Source organism: Rosa chinensis, chromosome 1 (assembly GCF_002994745.2).
Source record: "Rosa chinensis cultivar Old Blush chromosome 1, RchiOBHm-V2, whole genome shotgun sequence".
NCBI lineage: Eukaryota > Viridiplantae > Streptophyta > Magnoliopsida > Rosales > Rosaceae > Rosa > Rosa chinensis.
The window spans coordinates 64,895,789-64,912,784 of NC_037088.1; the positions used below are offsets into that span (position 1 = coordinate 64,895,789).

Genomic DNA, 16,996 nt, shown 5'->3' on the forward strand with positions numbered 1-16,996 from the left:
AGATGATTGTATATCTACTTTTCAATATGTTAGAATTCGACATATCTACCGTGAAGTAAATGGTATTGCACATCTTGCTAGTGTTGCTGGGATATATGATGTTTGGTTAGAGAGGATCGAGACTCCTGCTATTATTCAGGATGTACTGTACAATGATTACTGTAAGTGTTCTATTGTAGCATGGGATACAGGTTTTATGTCCCCCGGTTGCAAAACTTTAATATTAATATAATAAATTGAATCGGATGTGGGGCTGATCGAGCCTCCCAGCTAAATTGGGTTCCAATTTTTTTTTTAAATAATTCATAATTTGTCTTTTATATTGCAATTTTTATGCTTACATTATGGTTTGAATCACATCCAGCAATCTGAACAGTGAACACTAACGTTCTTGAGAATTAATGCACGTACTGGTTATTTTATTTATTTATTTTTTTTCTGTATAGGGCTTCAGAAGGCGAGGCATCATAGTTACCGAGAGTATCATACATATTTCATCTTTGTCTGTACTCACGTCTTACGGTTTTACTAAAGTCTTGTGACTGTTGTTGTTATATCGAAACCTGAATTCTCAAAACTGAAGTCCAGCAATCAGGTTCTGTGAATATCAAACGTACCTAAGATATCGGGAAGAAACAAGAATCGAAAACCAACCTTGCACGCGTATCTACTTGGCTGCATGCTTGTTTTTCTATAAGCCTTTCTTATATAGAGGGCATCCAGATCTTTTCTCCTAGAGATCATAACAGTTAGAGCTCGATCAGTTACCGGTAGCTAAGACCAAGTAAGTGCAAAAATAAACACCAACTTTATACATATATGGAAGTGTGGGATTCTTGGTTGGCTTAGTTATTATAAGTGCTTGGTGTTTATTTTAGAAGTGTGGGATTCTTGGTTGGATTAGTTTTAAGTGCATGGTGTTTATTTTAGAAGTGTGGGATTCTTGTTTGGATAAGACAACAATTCATATATCGATCTTTCCAATAATGTAATGAATGCTAGCTAGGATAACATATAATTTCCCTTCATAAATTCGATGCACTAATGCACTATGAATTCCTTGATCTATATATAAATTCTCTCTTCCTCTTCCTCATGGTACAATATTCTCTCTTCACTTTCTAAACCTATCATCATGGACTCAAAATCACTAACAATGTCTTATGTAGGGCCGGGCACGGACTGGGTCCAACTATAATTTTACTAGGCCCGGAACCGGCCCGTTTTGACACAAACAGGGACCGGCCCGTTTCCTTTCGGCTAGGCTTGCGGGCTTTCGGGCTCAAAAACCTGTATTAAGAATGCCTATATATATCCATATCTACTTTCCTGTATTTTACCTTTGGTTATGCCTATATATATCCAGATCTACTTTGCCCTATATCCAGATTTCATTCATATCAACCTGTTGAAGATTTGAATCAAAACACAATATCAAGATCCAAAATTCAAGCTGCAAATTCAAATATCCAGAACACATAATATCCAAATTCAAATACTCATCAAGAACAATTTAAGCTGCAATTCATGTCCAAATTCAAATACAAATATCCAATGAAATAGAAAGTCCTAATTCAGATATAGCAATTTAGCAGCCATTTTTCTAGTCTTCTATCCAGCAGCAATGCAGCCATCCATCAATTAGCTTCCACAGTTTTCCCTACAATAGCCATCATAAATAGATTTAGATAACAAAGAACCATTCAAGTTGCAACTTTACTCAACTAGCACTACAGACATAATAACCTACTTCAATAACAAAGAACCATTAAAGAGCCAAAAGTTTACTCAAGATTATCAACAACTCAATATACAAAAATACCAGAAACTGCAGATCTCTTAATGTAGAAACCTTAATATAGAAACAAATACAAGAAACTGCAACTCAAGATAATCAACTTTACTCATTCATTTCAGAAACTGCAGGTAGCAACCAAAATAGCAATATGCAGCAAGAACACTCAAAATACTCAAAACACAAAAAGCAATGAACTCAACAAAAACCCAAGTCCCAGTTTAGCTACAAACCAAATAAGCACAAAAAGAGATCAAATTTATCAATAAACTGAGGAACCCATGAAGCTAAAAGTCTAAAACGAGAGTGGCAGACCTGAAGAACAACGGGCTCCTATTCTCTGGCTTCGAGTTGGCTTATGATGTGGATTATGCCATCTCGATCTGTGAGGGAGAAAGAAGCAGGCGCCGTGAGGTGAAGTGAAGAGAGAAAAAGAGAAGGACAGAGCAGTCCTGGGCAGCGTCTCGCTCGGTGTATTGATATGTGAGGGAGAAAGAAGGAGGCGTCATGTAGGTGAAGTGAAGAGGGAAAGAGAGAGAGACAGAGCAGTCTTGGGCGCCGTCTCACTCAGTGTCTCGATCCTGGGCGACTTCTCGATCGGAGCCCATTTGGTGTCTCGGCCTCACAAGTATGGCGGAAGAGAGGGAGAAAGTGAGAGATGGAGGCGCCTCTTGTGCGTTCAGACAATGTAGAAATTAGAAATGGAAGCTGAAGATTAGGTTTAGGTATTTGAGTGAAGATTAGAACCTTTGTGTTCGATCCTCCCAAACCATTTGTTTGAAAGTCAAGGCCCGGCCCGAACCATTTCGACCAAAAAAATAATTGGTACGGTCCGAGTTTGCAGGTTTTCGGGCTTAAATGCCCAACCCTAGTCTTATGTATGTACTTTTCTCCTCTTCTCGATGCCCCATCTCCAAAATTCATAATATGTTTGATCTTTTTATTTTTATTTTTTATGTTTCAATTCTTTTATGATTGTATTCTAAATAGAACATTCTTGAGGTAATATGTTTCTGTTTAATTATATTCTTATGAAACATTCAGGTCGCTACAATTATTGTTACATTGGGAGTACTATTCTTACAAGCAGTAGAAGGTAGAAGAGAGAAAATTGAGGATGTGGTTACGTACTCCGCCATTAACTGACGGAAGCACACAGTGCTCTTTTGACTGATTTTGGAGCCGTTGGAGATGGGAAAACGCTGAACACAAAGGCCTTCAAAGATGCGCGCAGTTGATAAACTAAGCCAGTATGCATCGAATGGTGGAGCACAACTAATTGTGCCTCCCGGAAAATGGCTCACCGGGAGCTTTAATCTCACTAGTTACTTTACCCTTTTCCTCCATAATGATGGTGTTATTCTTGGGTCTCAGGTTTGATTTCTGGCCCTTTTGGTTCCTATTCAATTAATTCCTTATTTGTATTTCATTTACAATATTTAAGTTTAGGTTTTTTTTTTAGAGCACAAAATAGATAGAAATAACAATTAATGGCAATAAAACAAACATATGATTCATTCTTCTACAAATCAATATATGACTTGCAACACCAAACTAGTTTGTTGCTGTATTCAGGCTCACAATGCAACAAAACATAAATTTTCATTGCATTGCGAGAGGAACACTAACCTAGAGGTTCTATGTAACTAGTTGACCCAAAGGGCTGATGAAATGTTACATTTTGTATGTAACACCCATTGAAAATCTTAATTTGACTACTGAATTCATCCATTTATATATGAAAATCCTCGAGCCTACGCATCATCTTCACTTCACTTCTTTTTCCGCCTCTCTCTTCATAATATTTTTTCAAACCTTATCACATAGTTTGAAGGAGGTTGGTTATGAATAATGCAGTCTTTTACAAGGCTTCTCACAATCTTCAATCCATAAGTATCACCAACAATATTTAAGTTTAGGTCTAATGGTTGTCATTACCTTGAAAGTAGCTTAACTAATTTATAGGCTAGTTTTAATAATAAATCAATACATTTATACTTGAGGATCGAAGTCTGTCTGATTATGACCAATACAATAGGATGAATCAGAATGGCCTCTTGTTCCAGTTCTGCCTTCATAGGGGAGAGGCAGAGACGCCCCTGGTGGAAGGCGTATCAATCTCGTCTTTGGAAGCAACCTCACTGATGTCGTAATTACTGGTATTTAAGCACTTAACTAATTTGGTTTTGCATCAGTAAATTCTATAATATTAATGGGTTTCCTTTTGGATTTAGGTAACAATGGCACCATTGATGGACAAGGTGTTCCTTGGTGGGACAACTATATATATTTTGTACTTATTTGCATGTCGATGTGGATTACATTCTCGTATTATTTGCAGCAACATAACAATCCAAAGCCTCACTATCCTTGCCCCATTTAACGTTCTCAACACAGATGGGATTAACCCCGATTCATGTTCACAAACTCGTATTGAAGACTGTTACATAGTCTCGGGGGATGACTGCATTGCAGTGAAGAGTGGCTGGGATCAGGATGGAATCAACTTCGCATGCCAACCGACTAACCGAGCATCTAGTTATTAGGAGGCTCACCTGCATTTCACCTAAAAGTGCTACCGTTGCTCTAGGCAGTGAAATGTCCGGTGGAATCAGAGATGTTAGAGTTGAGGATGTCACATCCATTAACACTGAATCTAGTATTAGGATCAAAACAGCTAAAGGGAGAGGGGCTGATGTCAATGACATCTTTGTACAACGATTAACATTGAACACTGTTAGTATATATAGGAACTTGTATGTTGGCATTCCCTTTATACAAAACTAGAGAGTTCTAGCTTAAGAGTGTGTTTGAGAAGAATGATCTTAACAATTGACATTGAGGTTCATGGCTTGAAACACAAGACAAGATCCTACTGACTCATATGGAAGGTCTGGTAAGGTTCATTCATTACATAGTGCATGATTGAGTTCCAAGATTAATTGTTAGCTGTGCTTCAATCCTGAAGTGGTCTGTTTAGTATTCTCACCTTGTACGTTGTCTAGGTGTCTGGGTTTTTAAAAGGAATATCATATCAAGTGGTTATGTCAGTGTTTAATTCTCTTATTTGGACGTGTATTGTTTAGAGCACATATCTCCTTTTATTAGGATAAAATCAAGTTCTTATTGCATATTTGTTGTAGGAGAATAAAATTGTGTTTATTATTGATAATAGGAGCCCTTTATATAGGGAGTTTACAGAGTACACAAAAGGTAACAGAATCGGAATACAATTAGTATACCTAGGGTACTTTCCTATTACAACTCTAAACCCTAGTTTGTAGAGGCACACATTATGTCGATATCCTTCAACACTCCCCCTTGTGCCGCTCAAACTTGGTGATGACGCTTTGATTGTTGCCTCGTTAAAAACCTTGCCAGGTAACAAAAACCCTGTGGGATAAAAATAACCCTGGTCGAAGGACAAAAAGAGCACAACACGTCCTTCACTTTTCGAGATATAACATGTAGACATCATGCCTCCCCCTGATGTCAATATCTCCCCCTGATTGCTACAATCATGGGAGTTCGGATAACTTTCTCAATCCGATGCTCTTCACATGTTTCTCGAAGGTGGATTTTGGTAACAACTTAGTAAATAAGTCCGCTACATTATCCTCTGATCGGATTTGGTTCACTTCAATATTTAGAAGTGTCTGTTGTTGCTGATTGTAAAAGAACTTTGGCGATATATGCTTGGTGTTGTCACCCTTGATGAAACCTAACTTCATTTGCTCAATGCAAGCTGCATTATCTTCATAAATGCATGTAGGTTTATCTGTGGTAGACTTCAAACCACAAGTTCCTCGAATGTGTCTAACTACATACCTTAGCCATATGCATTCTTGCACGGCTTCATGTAGAGCAATAATCTTTGCATGATTTGAGGAAGTGGCAACAAGGGTCTGCTTTGTAGACCTCCAAGATATCGCAGTGCTTCCCATGGTAAAGACATAACCCGTTTGGGAGCGACCTTTGTGAGGGTCAGAGAGATACTCTGCATCAGCAAAACCCATCAAAACATCGTTGTCATTTTGATGGAGGGGAGGAGGAGCACGGAAGGTGGCATTTTGCCTTGTGGAGTCCGATCCAACACTTCCGTTGTTTCTCTTCTCTCTGTAGGGATAAAACAAGCCCATATCAATCGTACCTCTCAGGTATCGAAAGATTGTCTTTATGCCAATCCAATGGCGGCGTGTTGGCGCAGAACTATGTCGAGCTAACAAGTTCACTGCGAATGAGATATCTGGTCTTGTGCATTGAGCTAAGTACAATAATACGCCTATTGCACTTAGATAGGGCACTTCAGCCTCTAATAGGTCTTCGTCCTCATCCCTTGGACGAAACGGATCTTTTTCTAGCTCAAGACTACGACTGATCATAGGAGTACTCACAGGCTTTGCTTTATCTTCATTAAAGCGCCTTAATAACTTTTGAGTATATGCTGACTGATGGATCATAATCCCATCACTACGGTGCTCGAGTTCTAATCCGAGGCAAAACCGTGTTTTCCCAAGATCTTTCATCTCAAATTCGGATTCTAAATACTTAACAGTTTCCTTTAACTCATCTAGAGTTCCAATTAGGTTCATGTCATCGACATAAACTGCTACAATTGCAAATCCGGAACTTGTCCTTTTTATGAACACGCACGGGCATATTTCATCATTGACATATCCCTTCCCAATCAAGTAGTCACTTAGACGGTTATACCACATCCGTCCGGATTGTTTCAATCCATATAGTGAGCGTCTCAATCTTATTGAAAACGCGCTCCGTGATTTAGAGCCACTTGACTTGGGTAATTGAAGTCCATCTGGAACCTTCATATATATCTCTAAATCTAGATCCCCATAGAGATATGCTGTAACCACATCCATAAGCTGCATGTCAAGTTTTTCGGAAACTACCAAACTGACAAGGTAGCGGAACGTTATAACGTCCATTACGGGAGAGTATGTCTCCTCGTAGTCGATTCCAGGGCGTTGTGAGAAACCTTGCGCCACAAGGCGGGCTTTGTATCTAACAACCTCATTTTTCTCATTACGCTTTCTAACAAAAACCCATTTATGGCCAACAGGCTTTATACTTGGGGGTGTCAGCGTTATAGGCCCAAATACCTGTCTCTTTGTTAGTGAATCCAATTCAACCTGGATCGCATTTTTCCATTTAGGCCAGTCTGCTCTACGTTGACATTCTTCAACGGAGCGAGGTTCGATATCATCATGTTCTATAATTCCTTGAGCGATAGAATATGCAAACACATCATCAAGGATAATAGAGTCTCGACTCAACGTCTCATGTACACTAGTGTAATTCATGGAGATCTCTCTATTATCTGGAATTGGTTCTAACATTGGAGCATCCCCCAATGATGTCTCTTGGACATAACCGTAATCCGGAATATCTTCATGAGACGGGTTATTTATGTCGATGATTAATGGATCTTTTTGTGCCAAACTCGCTTTCTTTCTCGGGCGAGAATCCATCGAACCTTTGGGCCTCCCACGTTTCCTTGCTGGGAGCCCAGCCTGAGCCACATTGCCATCACCATTAGTGATGGTGGCGCCATGCTCAATACCTCTAGAGGTGGCGCCATGTCCACTATTTTTAGGGACATCAATCCTTTCAGGCACGTTTGCAGCAGGTATATGTGATCTTGTCACTTTAGCGATATCAGAAAACGCGTCAGGCATAGATTCTGCTACGTTCTGAAGATCGAGAATTCTCCGCACTTCAATTTCGAACTGTGCGGTTCGGGGATCAAGATGAGACAAAGTGGGGACAGACCACGACAATTCCTGTCGTTCCTGTTGAACATTATTGTTCTTATCTCCCCCTAACGACGGGAAGACTGTCTCATCAAAGTGACAATCCGCAAATCTTGTGGTAAATTGATCGCCTGTCAAGGGTTCCAGATAGCGGATAATGGTTGGAGAGTCATATCCAACATAAATGCCCAATCGTCTTTGAGGACCCATTTTGGTGCGCTGTGGCGGCGCAATTGGCACATAAACTGCACACCCAAATATGCGTAAGTGTGAGACATTAGGCTCATACCCAGTAACCATCTGGGATGCAGAGAAGGGTTGAGTGGCAGTAGGCCTCAGAAGAATAAGCACAGCTGCATGCAATATTGCATAGCCCCAAGCAGAAACAGGGAGATTGGTGCGCATAACCAATGCTCGACCAACCATTTGAAGTCTTTTAATGGTGGCTTCTGCGAGACCATTTTGGGTGTGAATGTGAGGAACAGGGTGTTCAACCTCAATCCCAATGGACATGCAATAGTCATCAAAAGTTTTTGACGTAAACTCTCCAGCATTGTCAAGACGAATTGACTTAATGGGATGATCAGGGTGGTGAGCCCTTAACTTAATGATTTGTGCTAGGAGTTTAGCAAATGCAGCATTTCTAGTGGACAAAAGCATGACATGTGACCAACGTGTTGATGCATCAACCAACACCATAAAATATCTAAATGGTCCGCAAGTTGGTTGGATAGGTCCACAAATATCACCTTGGATTCGTTGCAAGAATGGAATATTTTGTTTAGTGTCCTTTGCATAGGATGGTCTCGATCCTAATTTTGCTAAAGAGCAGGCTTTGCAAAACGAAAGATGGGCTTTAGAAGCAACCATGGAAGAATCCGGTTGAGCCACGAAGTCACAATTGACTTTAGAAGTAGAGAAATGAACCAAGGAGGCATTATTGGTGTCAATACCACTATTGGGCCGCAGGGGGTAGGCGGCTCTAGCCCTACCTTGGACCGAAATTTCGTTCTGACTTCTTTTCGTTTTGAAAAATGGATGTCCGTGTGAAGTCTTTAGTATACGGATCATCATATCACGACCTGGGTGTCCCAGACGATCGTGCCAAAGCCTATATGTGTCAGAATCCCATAAGTCATCTCTCATGATATGGTTGGATTCAATGACTCGAATAGTGGTTGCATACAACCCACTAGAGCGACACATAAGTTTCTCTAATACGCGTTTATGCCCGTAGTCATTAGAGGTGATGCAAAGGAACTCTTGTCCATTCTCACAATGTGTTTCCACATGAAAACCATTGGCTCTTATATCTTTAAAACTCAATAGGGTCCTTCCAGCCCTAGGAGCATATAGAGCTTCGGTGACATTAATACTTGTGCCATTTGGAACATAAATTGAGCTGGTCCTCGACCATGAATCAATTGTGATGGCCCAGCCATCGTAGTCACAGAAGATCGACTAGGCGTCATGCATAGAAATAGTTGCCTATGTCGCAATATAGTATGTGTGGTGCCACTATCAACAAGGCATTCCAACTCTCCAGGAAACATACTGAGAAAAAATAAAGTTCGAAATTAAAAACATGTCCATGACATTGAATAATACGATACTTTATTAATAAATGTAGCAAATGATTACATCAATTGGTCCAAAAAGGTCTAATCCAAAATAAAGAAAATCAAACTGAGACACATTGTAGTCACTCTATTCGTTTGGCAACTCCAATAGAGTATGACCAGGAAAGTAGAGAGAGAGGTTGGTGGAGCGAGGCTCGCTTAAGTACCAATTATCTCAATGACCTTCCTAGACATCATATTTTATTGGGTATGCCACATAAGAAAGAGTTAACACAATTGTCATTTATTGACTATTACATGATTCTTGAAAAATAAAGAGGACTATTTCTAATCAAAGTCTGCAGCATCCTTGTGCACTTCATCTTCAGCTTTGAAGTCCTCCATGGTGAGATTAACGTCTCCACCATTTTCTTCTTCTTCTGCAAGGTACACTTCTTGCTCCCTCAGGTCCATGTATGCCCTGTATCTTGAAGCTAGTTGCTCGCTTGCCTTGCATCGCTTGAACCAATGCTCACTAGATCCACATCGATGACACATATCATTGTGGTTGCCTCCCTTCAATTGAGGTGCACGTTGTGCACGTTGTGGGAGTTCCCTAGGAGGATTTGCGCCTCCACCACGACCCATGGCGCCACCACCACGAGCCATGGCTCCATTACCACGGATAAGGTTGCCACGACCTCCTCTCCCACGTGTGGCTTTGCCACCACGTGTATCCGCTCCAAACTTGCGGTTTCCTTCCTGATTAGGGCTGTTATATGGACCCATACGTCCCTCATGTCCCTTATTCCTAGGGTTCCGCTCCTTGCGCCCTCTTTTGGGTGCATTATAATTCGCCTCATGAACGCTCTTAGTTCCAATGGGCCTTGAATTACTCACGAGAATGTTATCATGTTTCTCAGCTACAGATATGATATTGATAAGCTGATGAAACCTCGTGATCCGTCCAGCATTGACTTCAGTACGGTATTGCTTTGATACCACAATGGCTGAAACGGAGAAGGTAGAGAGAGTCTTCTCAATTAGCTCTTGCTCTGTGACAGGTTGTCCACAGAATCTCAACATGGATTGTAAGCGAAGAGCCTCTGAATTATATTCAGTAACAGACTTGAAGTCAGCAAAGCGCAGATTGTTCCATTGAACCTTCAAGTCAGGGAGGAGGGAATCTTGGACATTGCCAAAACGCTCTTCTAGCGCTACCCATAGCTCTCTTGCATCCTTGATCGACATATACTCCAATCTGAGTGCCTTGTCCATATGGCGTCGCATCAAGATAATTGCTTGAGCATGCTTTGTAGATGTTCGGTTGAACAAAAGATTCGGGTTAGGTGCCTGGATTATGGGTAATATTCCCTTGGAAGTGAGATGATTCTCAACATCGGTTACCCAACTGTGGTAATTCGAGCCTGTTGAGTCAAGCATGGGAAAGTCGAGTCTAGGTTCATTCGACATCCTGAAAATAAGAAGAGAAAATATATTAGTTTCGGAGTTAAACTTCCACGAAAACTAAAATAATACGATTTCTGAGCTATGCTTCCAAGAAATCAATTTCCAAGAATCTCTTTTGGATTAGACCAAACAATAATGTTTTAATATGGTCGCAATTTGATGCTTATGGACGCTCTTAGTCCAAGCATTGTGAACGCTCTTAGTTCACACGAACACTCTTAGTTCGTTTAATTATGAACACTCTTAGTTCATACGAACACTCTTAGTTCGTTAAGCGTGAATCCCCACAATTCCGCTTTGTTAAATATCAAACTCATTTGGCAACATATATTCCAATTATTTGCAGAAAATAAAATGAATTTAAATACAAGAAAGCAGCAACCTTAATTATAAAAACTTACGTGATTTAGCTTGAAGACACGCGCGTGTTGGAGCAGGCGTGTTTTTCTTTCTTTTCTGGGCTTTCCTCCCTTTTTTTTTTTTTTTTTGGTCGGCCGGGTCCCGTCTCTTTCTTCTTTTTTTTTCTTTTTTTTTTCTTTTCGGTCTGGTCCCTTCTTTTTTCTTTCGGTCTTCCTCCTCCTTCTTTTTCGCGACTTTTTCTTCCTCTGGTTCTTCTGCAATTCGCCGGTGTGCAGAGGGGGCTGGTGCGCGGGCTATGCGGAGGAAGGCTGATCGAAGGCTTGGGTTGCTGCAGGTCGGAGGCCGGAGGCTTGGGCTGCTGCAGGTTGGAGGCCGGGGCTGCTGCTGCTGCTGGAGTTCGGTGGCCTGGGCTGGTATCGCTCGGCGGGTTGCAGTGGGCTGGAGGGACGCAAGGCAGGTGGGCTTGCGATTAGATATGCTGGAGCTGCGCTTCGATATGCTGCTGTGGGTTTTGGAGGGACAGTGAAATCGGATTGGTGGCGGCGGCCGGCAGGAAGATAAGACTGGTGTGCAGTGGGCTGGAGGCTAGGCTGCTGCTGGGGTTTTTTTTTTTTTTTTTTTTTTTTTGGGTTGGCGGCAGAGTCTTTTTTTCTTCTAGGGTTTTTTTTTTTCTAAAGCTAGGGTTAGAACTCGTGCTGATAACGTGTTGTAGGAGAATAGAATTGTGTTTATTATTGATAATAGGAGCCCTTTATATAGGGAGTTTACAGAGTACACAAAAGGTAACAGAATCGGAATACAATTAGTATACCTAGGGTACTTTCCTATTACAACTCTAAACCCTAGTTTGTAGAGGCACACATTATGTCGATATCCTTCAACAATATTATCATTTAGGGAAATTTGTTTCCTATTAGGTGTCAATTTACTTTTATTGGTATTTATCACACCTAATTGTTTTAGGGGGAGTCTACTCTTGACGCATATATATGTCTTGCATTAGGTTTATTTTCTTTATGCTTTGCACGACAAAAAGTTATTTGCATCAAAAGGCAAAGTCGTGTCTTGATTGTTGGTTCATTTGTTCCATGTCAAAGTGAACCTACGAGTCAAGAATGCACTCATAAATCATTCATATCATTCTACATGTTCGAAGGTCCTACGAGTTTAGTTGGGAATCAAGCATGTTCTAGAATTAAAGATTGAAGAATTCAAGACGAGTGAAGCACATCTAGAAGCTGTAGACAAATTGGTGTGAGGTAGTTCAACCAGGCTAAAGAAGAGTTTAGCTAGAGGTAACCGAGTCCAGAGTTATCCGAGAGGTTGTATACCTTGTAATTTGTTTATGATCTTATAGTGTGTGCTTAAGCACTTGGCCTTCAAGAGTTAAGGCCCCGCAGTTGTTTACCTCACGTTGAGGGTTTTACTGCGTAAACAATCTTTGTGTTTTTGTTCTATGTTCTTGTTCTTTGTGCACAAGTTAATTTCAGTGGTTCTATTCTTATTGGTTAGGGATAGCAAGCCCTTTTCAATCCCTCAGCAACGTTCAAAAAATTGAGTGCTTTTAGGAGTGACTTGCCTGTTCACCACCCCCCCCCCCCCCAATTCTAGTACTTTCAAACACTATGAAGTACCTTTTTTGGATATCAGGCCCATATGGTTCGCATCCAGACGAGGGATTTGATCCAAAGGCACTTCCTGTGATTCTAAACATCAACTACAGAGAGATTGTCGCTGAGAATGTTACCAGGCCAGCACAGTTGGATGGACTTGCTAACGACCCTTTCAAGGGAGTTTGCATTTCTAATGTGAGTATCTCATTGACTGCAAAGCAGTGGCGGATCTACGTTCATCGTTGGGTGGGCTCAAGCCCGCCCGAGATTTGCATTATAAGTTTCCTGGTATATGCAACCTCCAAGGGGGAGGTGAATTAACTGTTGGCAAACATGCTTTGCTTTCATCAAGCCAACCCCAGTTCGAGTCCCACTTATGTGTTTTTCTTTGCACACTGCATCCCACTCATATTTTCTTTTACTTCTTCCTTTTGGCCTTTTTCTTTTTCTGTTTTTTTTTTGTTACTTCATCTTCTGCCTGTTTTCTTCCACTCATATTTCTTACTTCTTCCTATTGTCTTCCACCATACGCTAGGTATAATTACTTTATTATTTTCTTCTACTCATACCTATTAAATGATAGTTTTAATTATTTTTTCCTATTTTCTTCCACTCATACCTCTATTAAATAGGTTTAATTTTTTTTTTGTCGAAAATATTATTTCTCTCATTATGTTCTTCTAATAAAAAATGATTCCAAATTATTTTTCTTTTGCTGTGATCTATTTAATATTGGTTTAAGTTGTGTCTCTGTTTTTGACAACTCAATAAAATAGGTATAATATATTTTAGTTAAACATTGGTGTCGCAATAATTTCTCTTATCACTTTACCTGAGAAAAAAAAAATCCAAGCCCACCCCACTCTTGAATCCTGGGTCCGCCACTGCTGCAAAGCTTAAGGAGCTGTTGTGGAATTGTACTGATGTTGAGGGCATTAATTACAAGCAATGTGATCGACTCCAAAAGACTTTTGTTGCCCGAGCAGCAAAACCCAGTAGATTGTGCTTTCCCTGAGGATAAGATAGCCATTGAGGATGTTAAGTTGACGAGTTGCATGTTCTGCTTAAGATTGTGTAGCCCATACAAATGAGAATGTTGATGCTCGAACATACACAAGTTTTAACAATTCATATATGAATTCCAATAAATGAATAAAACTAATGAAAATGGCTTTTTAAGATATCTTTTCCTTCTTTTTTATTTCTTTCTAATGAGCATAAAATTTACCTCTATACATATATGCTTGAACGAAATCTGAGAAACAACTACTGTACTTGCATTTCATATCTTACTCTCTTTTTTTTTGTCTATTCTCTGATTAAACTTTTCTTAAATTAACCATTACAGTTGACTAAAATGTACGTACAAAATAATTTTACTATTTGTGTCCCTCTTATGTCTTTTCAATCATACAACGTCTGTGTGATAGCAATTTAATTTCCTTTCTAGACAGAAAACAACACAAATCAATTTCTTGCTCTATAAATTATCTTCCTCTTTCTCAACAAAATGTACAATTTTCCTTTTACATTATCAAAACCATATCATGGACTTAAAATCATCAGCAATGTCTCATGTATGTACATAATTTATTAATCCCAAATTCATAATTATCTTTTATGTTGCAATTTTTATGCTTGAATTCTGGTCTGAATCACATCCAGATATTTGAACATTAATGTTCTTGAGAATTAATGTATTGTTTTTCTTTCCTGTAATTTTGGAAAAATTACAGGCTGCTGCAACCATTGTTATATTTGGATTACTATTCCTACAAGCGGCAGAATGTAGAAACGTGAAGAAGATTAAGGATGGGGTTACGTACTCTGCCATCAAATGCCGGAAGCACAGTGCTCTTTTGACTGATTTCGGTGCCGTTGGCGATGGAAAAACATTAAACACAAAGGCGTTCAAAGCTGCAGTTGATCATCTAAGCAAGTCCGCATCGAAAGGTGGAGCACAGCTCATTGTGCCTCCCGGGAAATGGCTTACCGGGAGCTTCAACCTCACTAGCCATTTTACCCTTTTCCTCCATAAGGATGCTATAATTCATGGGACTCAGGTTTCATTTCTGGCTCTTTTGGTGTTTGATTAATTTCTTGCATATTTATATATATATATATATATATATATATATATATTTTAACCATAGAAAGTCTGGTATATGGTTGATTGTAATTTGCATGCAACTAGCTAATTTAGGCTGATTGTAATTACAATCACTGAAGTCTGAGAATCTGAGGAGTCCATCCAACAAAATGAAATTCTCGATCCCTCTGTTTGTTTTCTAAGGTTCTATTTTCTTTGATTAGTATGGTATAAAAATTAAAAACTCATGACGATTAGAGCATCTCCAACAGTAGAATTTATTTTTTAGTTAAATTTAGCTAAACTTGTAAAATATAGCTATTAATTTAACAATGTTGCTCCATCAATGATAGCTATTTGTAAGTGATATATTATGTTTCATCAAATCGTAAACTGACATGTGGACAAAAGAAGAGAGAAAAATATAACTTTTGCTTTAGCTATGTAGGATTCTCTAGCTAAATATAGCTAGCCAATTTAGCTAAAGTTAAATATAGCTAAGCTATAGCTAGTCTGTTGGAGTTGAATTTTGCTTCAAACATAGTTAAATATAGCTAAAAATTAAATTTAGCTACTCTGTTGGAGATGCTCTTAATATGAATAATTGATGTACGTAGCAACTTCAATGATGAAAAACAACTGTCGTAAGCCAAGAACATTGCAGAAGTACTACATTTCATTCCATAGAGTACTTTAATGACCCCATCTTTTGAGGAGCATTATTTTTCAAATGAGTTATCTTTCATCTTAAAGTTAACCATTTTAATGACAGGATGAGTCAGAGTGGCCTATTCTTCCGGTACTGCCTTCATATGGGAGAGGTAGAGATGCCCCCGATGGACGGTTTAGCAGTCTCATCTTTGGAACAAACCTAACCGACGTTATAATTACTGGTAGTTAACCACATATTTTACCAATGGTTTTGCATAATTGTTTTTACCTCCATATTGAGTCAATAATCATTGTTAATGGGTTTCCTTGGGTCTTAGGTAACAATGGCACCATTGATGGCCAAGGTGCTCCTTGGTGGGACAAGTACCGCAAGGGTCTTTTGAATGTGACTCGTCCATACTTGATTGAGATTATGTACTCTAATCACATCCAAATCTCTAATCTCACTCTGATCAATTCTCCATCTTGGCATGTCCACCCCATTTACAGCAGGTTTTTGACCTTTTCGTCTCCTCAATTATATATATTTCTACTTCTTTGCGTATCATTGTGCGATAACAATGTAGTATTAATCTGCAGCTATATAACAATCCAAGGGATTACTATCCTTGCACCAGTTAACGTTCCTAACACAGATGGGATTAACCCAGACTCGTGTTCACAACTTCGAATCGAAGACTGTTACATAGTATCCGGGGATGACTGCATTGCAGTGAAGAGTGGATGGGATCAGTATGGAATCAAAGTTGGAATGCCGACAGAGCATGTTGTGATCAGGAGGCTCACCTGCATTTCACCTAAAAGTGCCACCGTTGCCCTAGGCAGTGAAATGTCCGGAGGAATCAGAGACGTTAGAGTTGAGGACGTCACAGCTATTAACACTGAATCCAGCATTAGGATCAAAACCGCTGTTGGAAGAGGGGCTTATGTCAAAGATATCTATGCAAGAAGAGTGACCTTGAAGACAATGAAATATGTTTTTTGGATGACAGGCGCTTATGGTTCGCATCCGAACAATGATTTTGATCCAAATGCACTTCCTGTGATTCAAAACATCAACTTTAAAGAGTTCGTGGCTGAGAATGTTTCCATTCCAGCACAATTAGATGGAATTGCTAATGACCCTTTCAAGGGAATTTGCATGTCTAATGTTTCTATCTCACTTTCTGCGAATCCTACGAAACTTCTGTGGAATTGTACTGGTATTGAGGGAATTACGAGCAATGTGACTCCGAAGGCATGTGATTTGTTACTCCAGCAGCAAAAACCAGTCGATTGTGCTTTCCCCGAGGATAAGTTAGCCATTGAAGGGTTTAACTTGACGACTTGTTTTGCAGGTTTTGCCAAGGTTTGATGTTTTAGCATCATAAGTATTCACAATAATTTTTTCAGATATTATTTTTTTAATTTTTTTTTCATGTAGTAACTTAGGTGAAGTACTCTGAAATCGCATCATGTACTTTTACTCCATCACTGTAAATAAACGGAGGTTGTATTAATTATTGTTGATAGACCAAGTTTAAGGTTGAGCGAAAGTTTGAGTTTATTGGGTTTGAATCACCTCTTCACTTGCCCATGCAAAGATTTGAGTTGTTGTTGGAATTGAGGTTTGAACGAAACTCAGAATCACCAACAACTTTGGGTCTACCACACAGCCCAATATTTCA

The 16,996-nt window shown here is 39.5% G+C and overlaps 1 protein-coding gene and 1 pseudogene across 1 annotated transcript; both read left to right on the top strand.

The window, feature by feature from the left end:
- Positions 1–2,453: 2,453 nt before the first annotated feature.
- LOC112172223 lies at positions 2,454–13,659 on the top strand (annotated as a pseudogene).
- A 367-nt stretch (positions 13,660–14,026) lies between these two features.
- On the top strand, positions 14,027–16,876 carry LOC112172233 (probable polygalacturonase). Its single transcript, XM_040512914.1, has 5 exons — positions 14,027–14,145; positions 14,305–14,631; positions 15,430–15,550; positions 15,647–15,821; positions 15,909–16,876. The coding sequence occupies exons 1-5, from the start codon at positions 14,116–14,118 to the stop codon at positions 16,681–16,683; spliced, it is 1,428 nt and encodes a 475-aa protein (XP_040368848.1). The 5' UTR covers positions 14,027–14,115; the 3' UTR covers positions 16,684–16,876.
- The last annotated feature ends 120 nt before the right edge of the window (positions 16,877–16,996 follow it).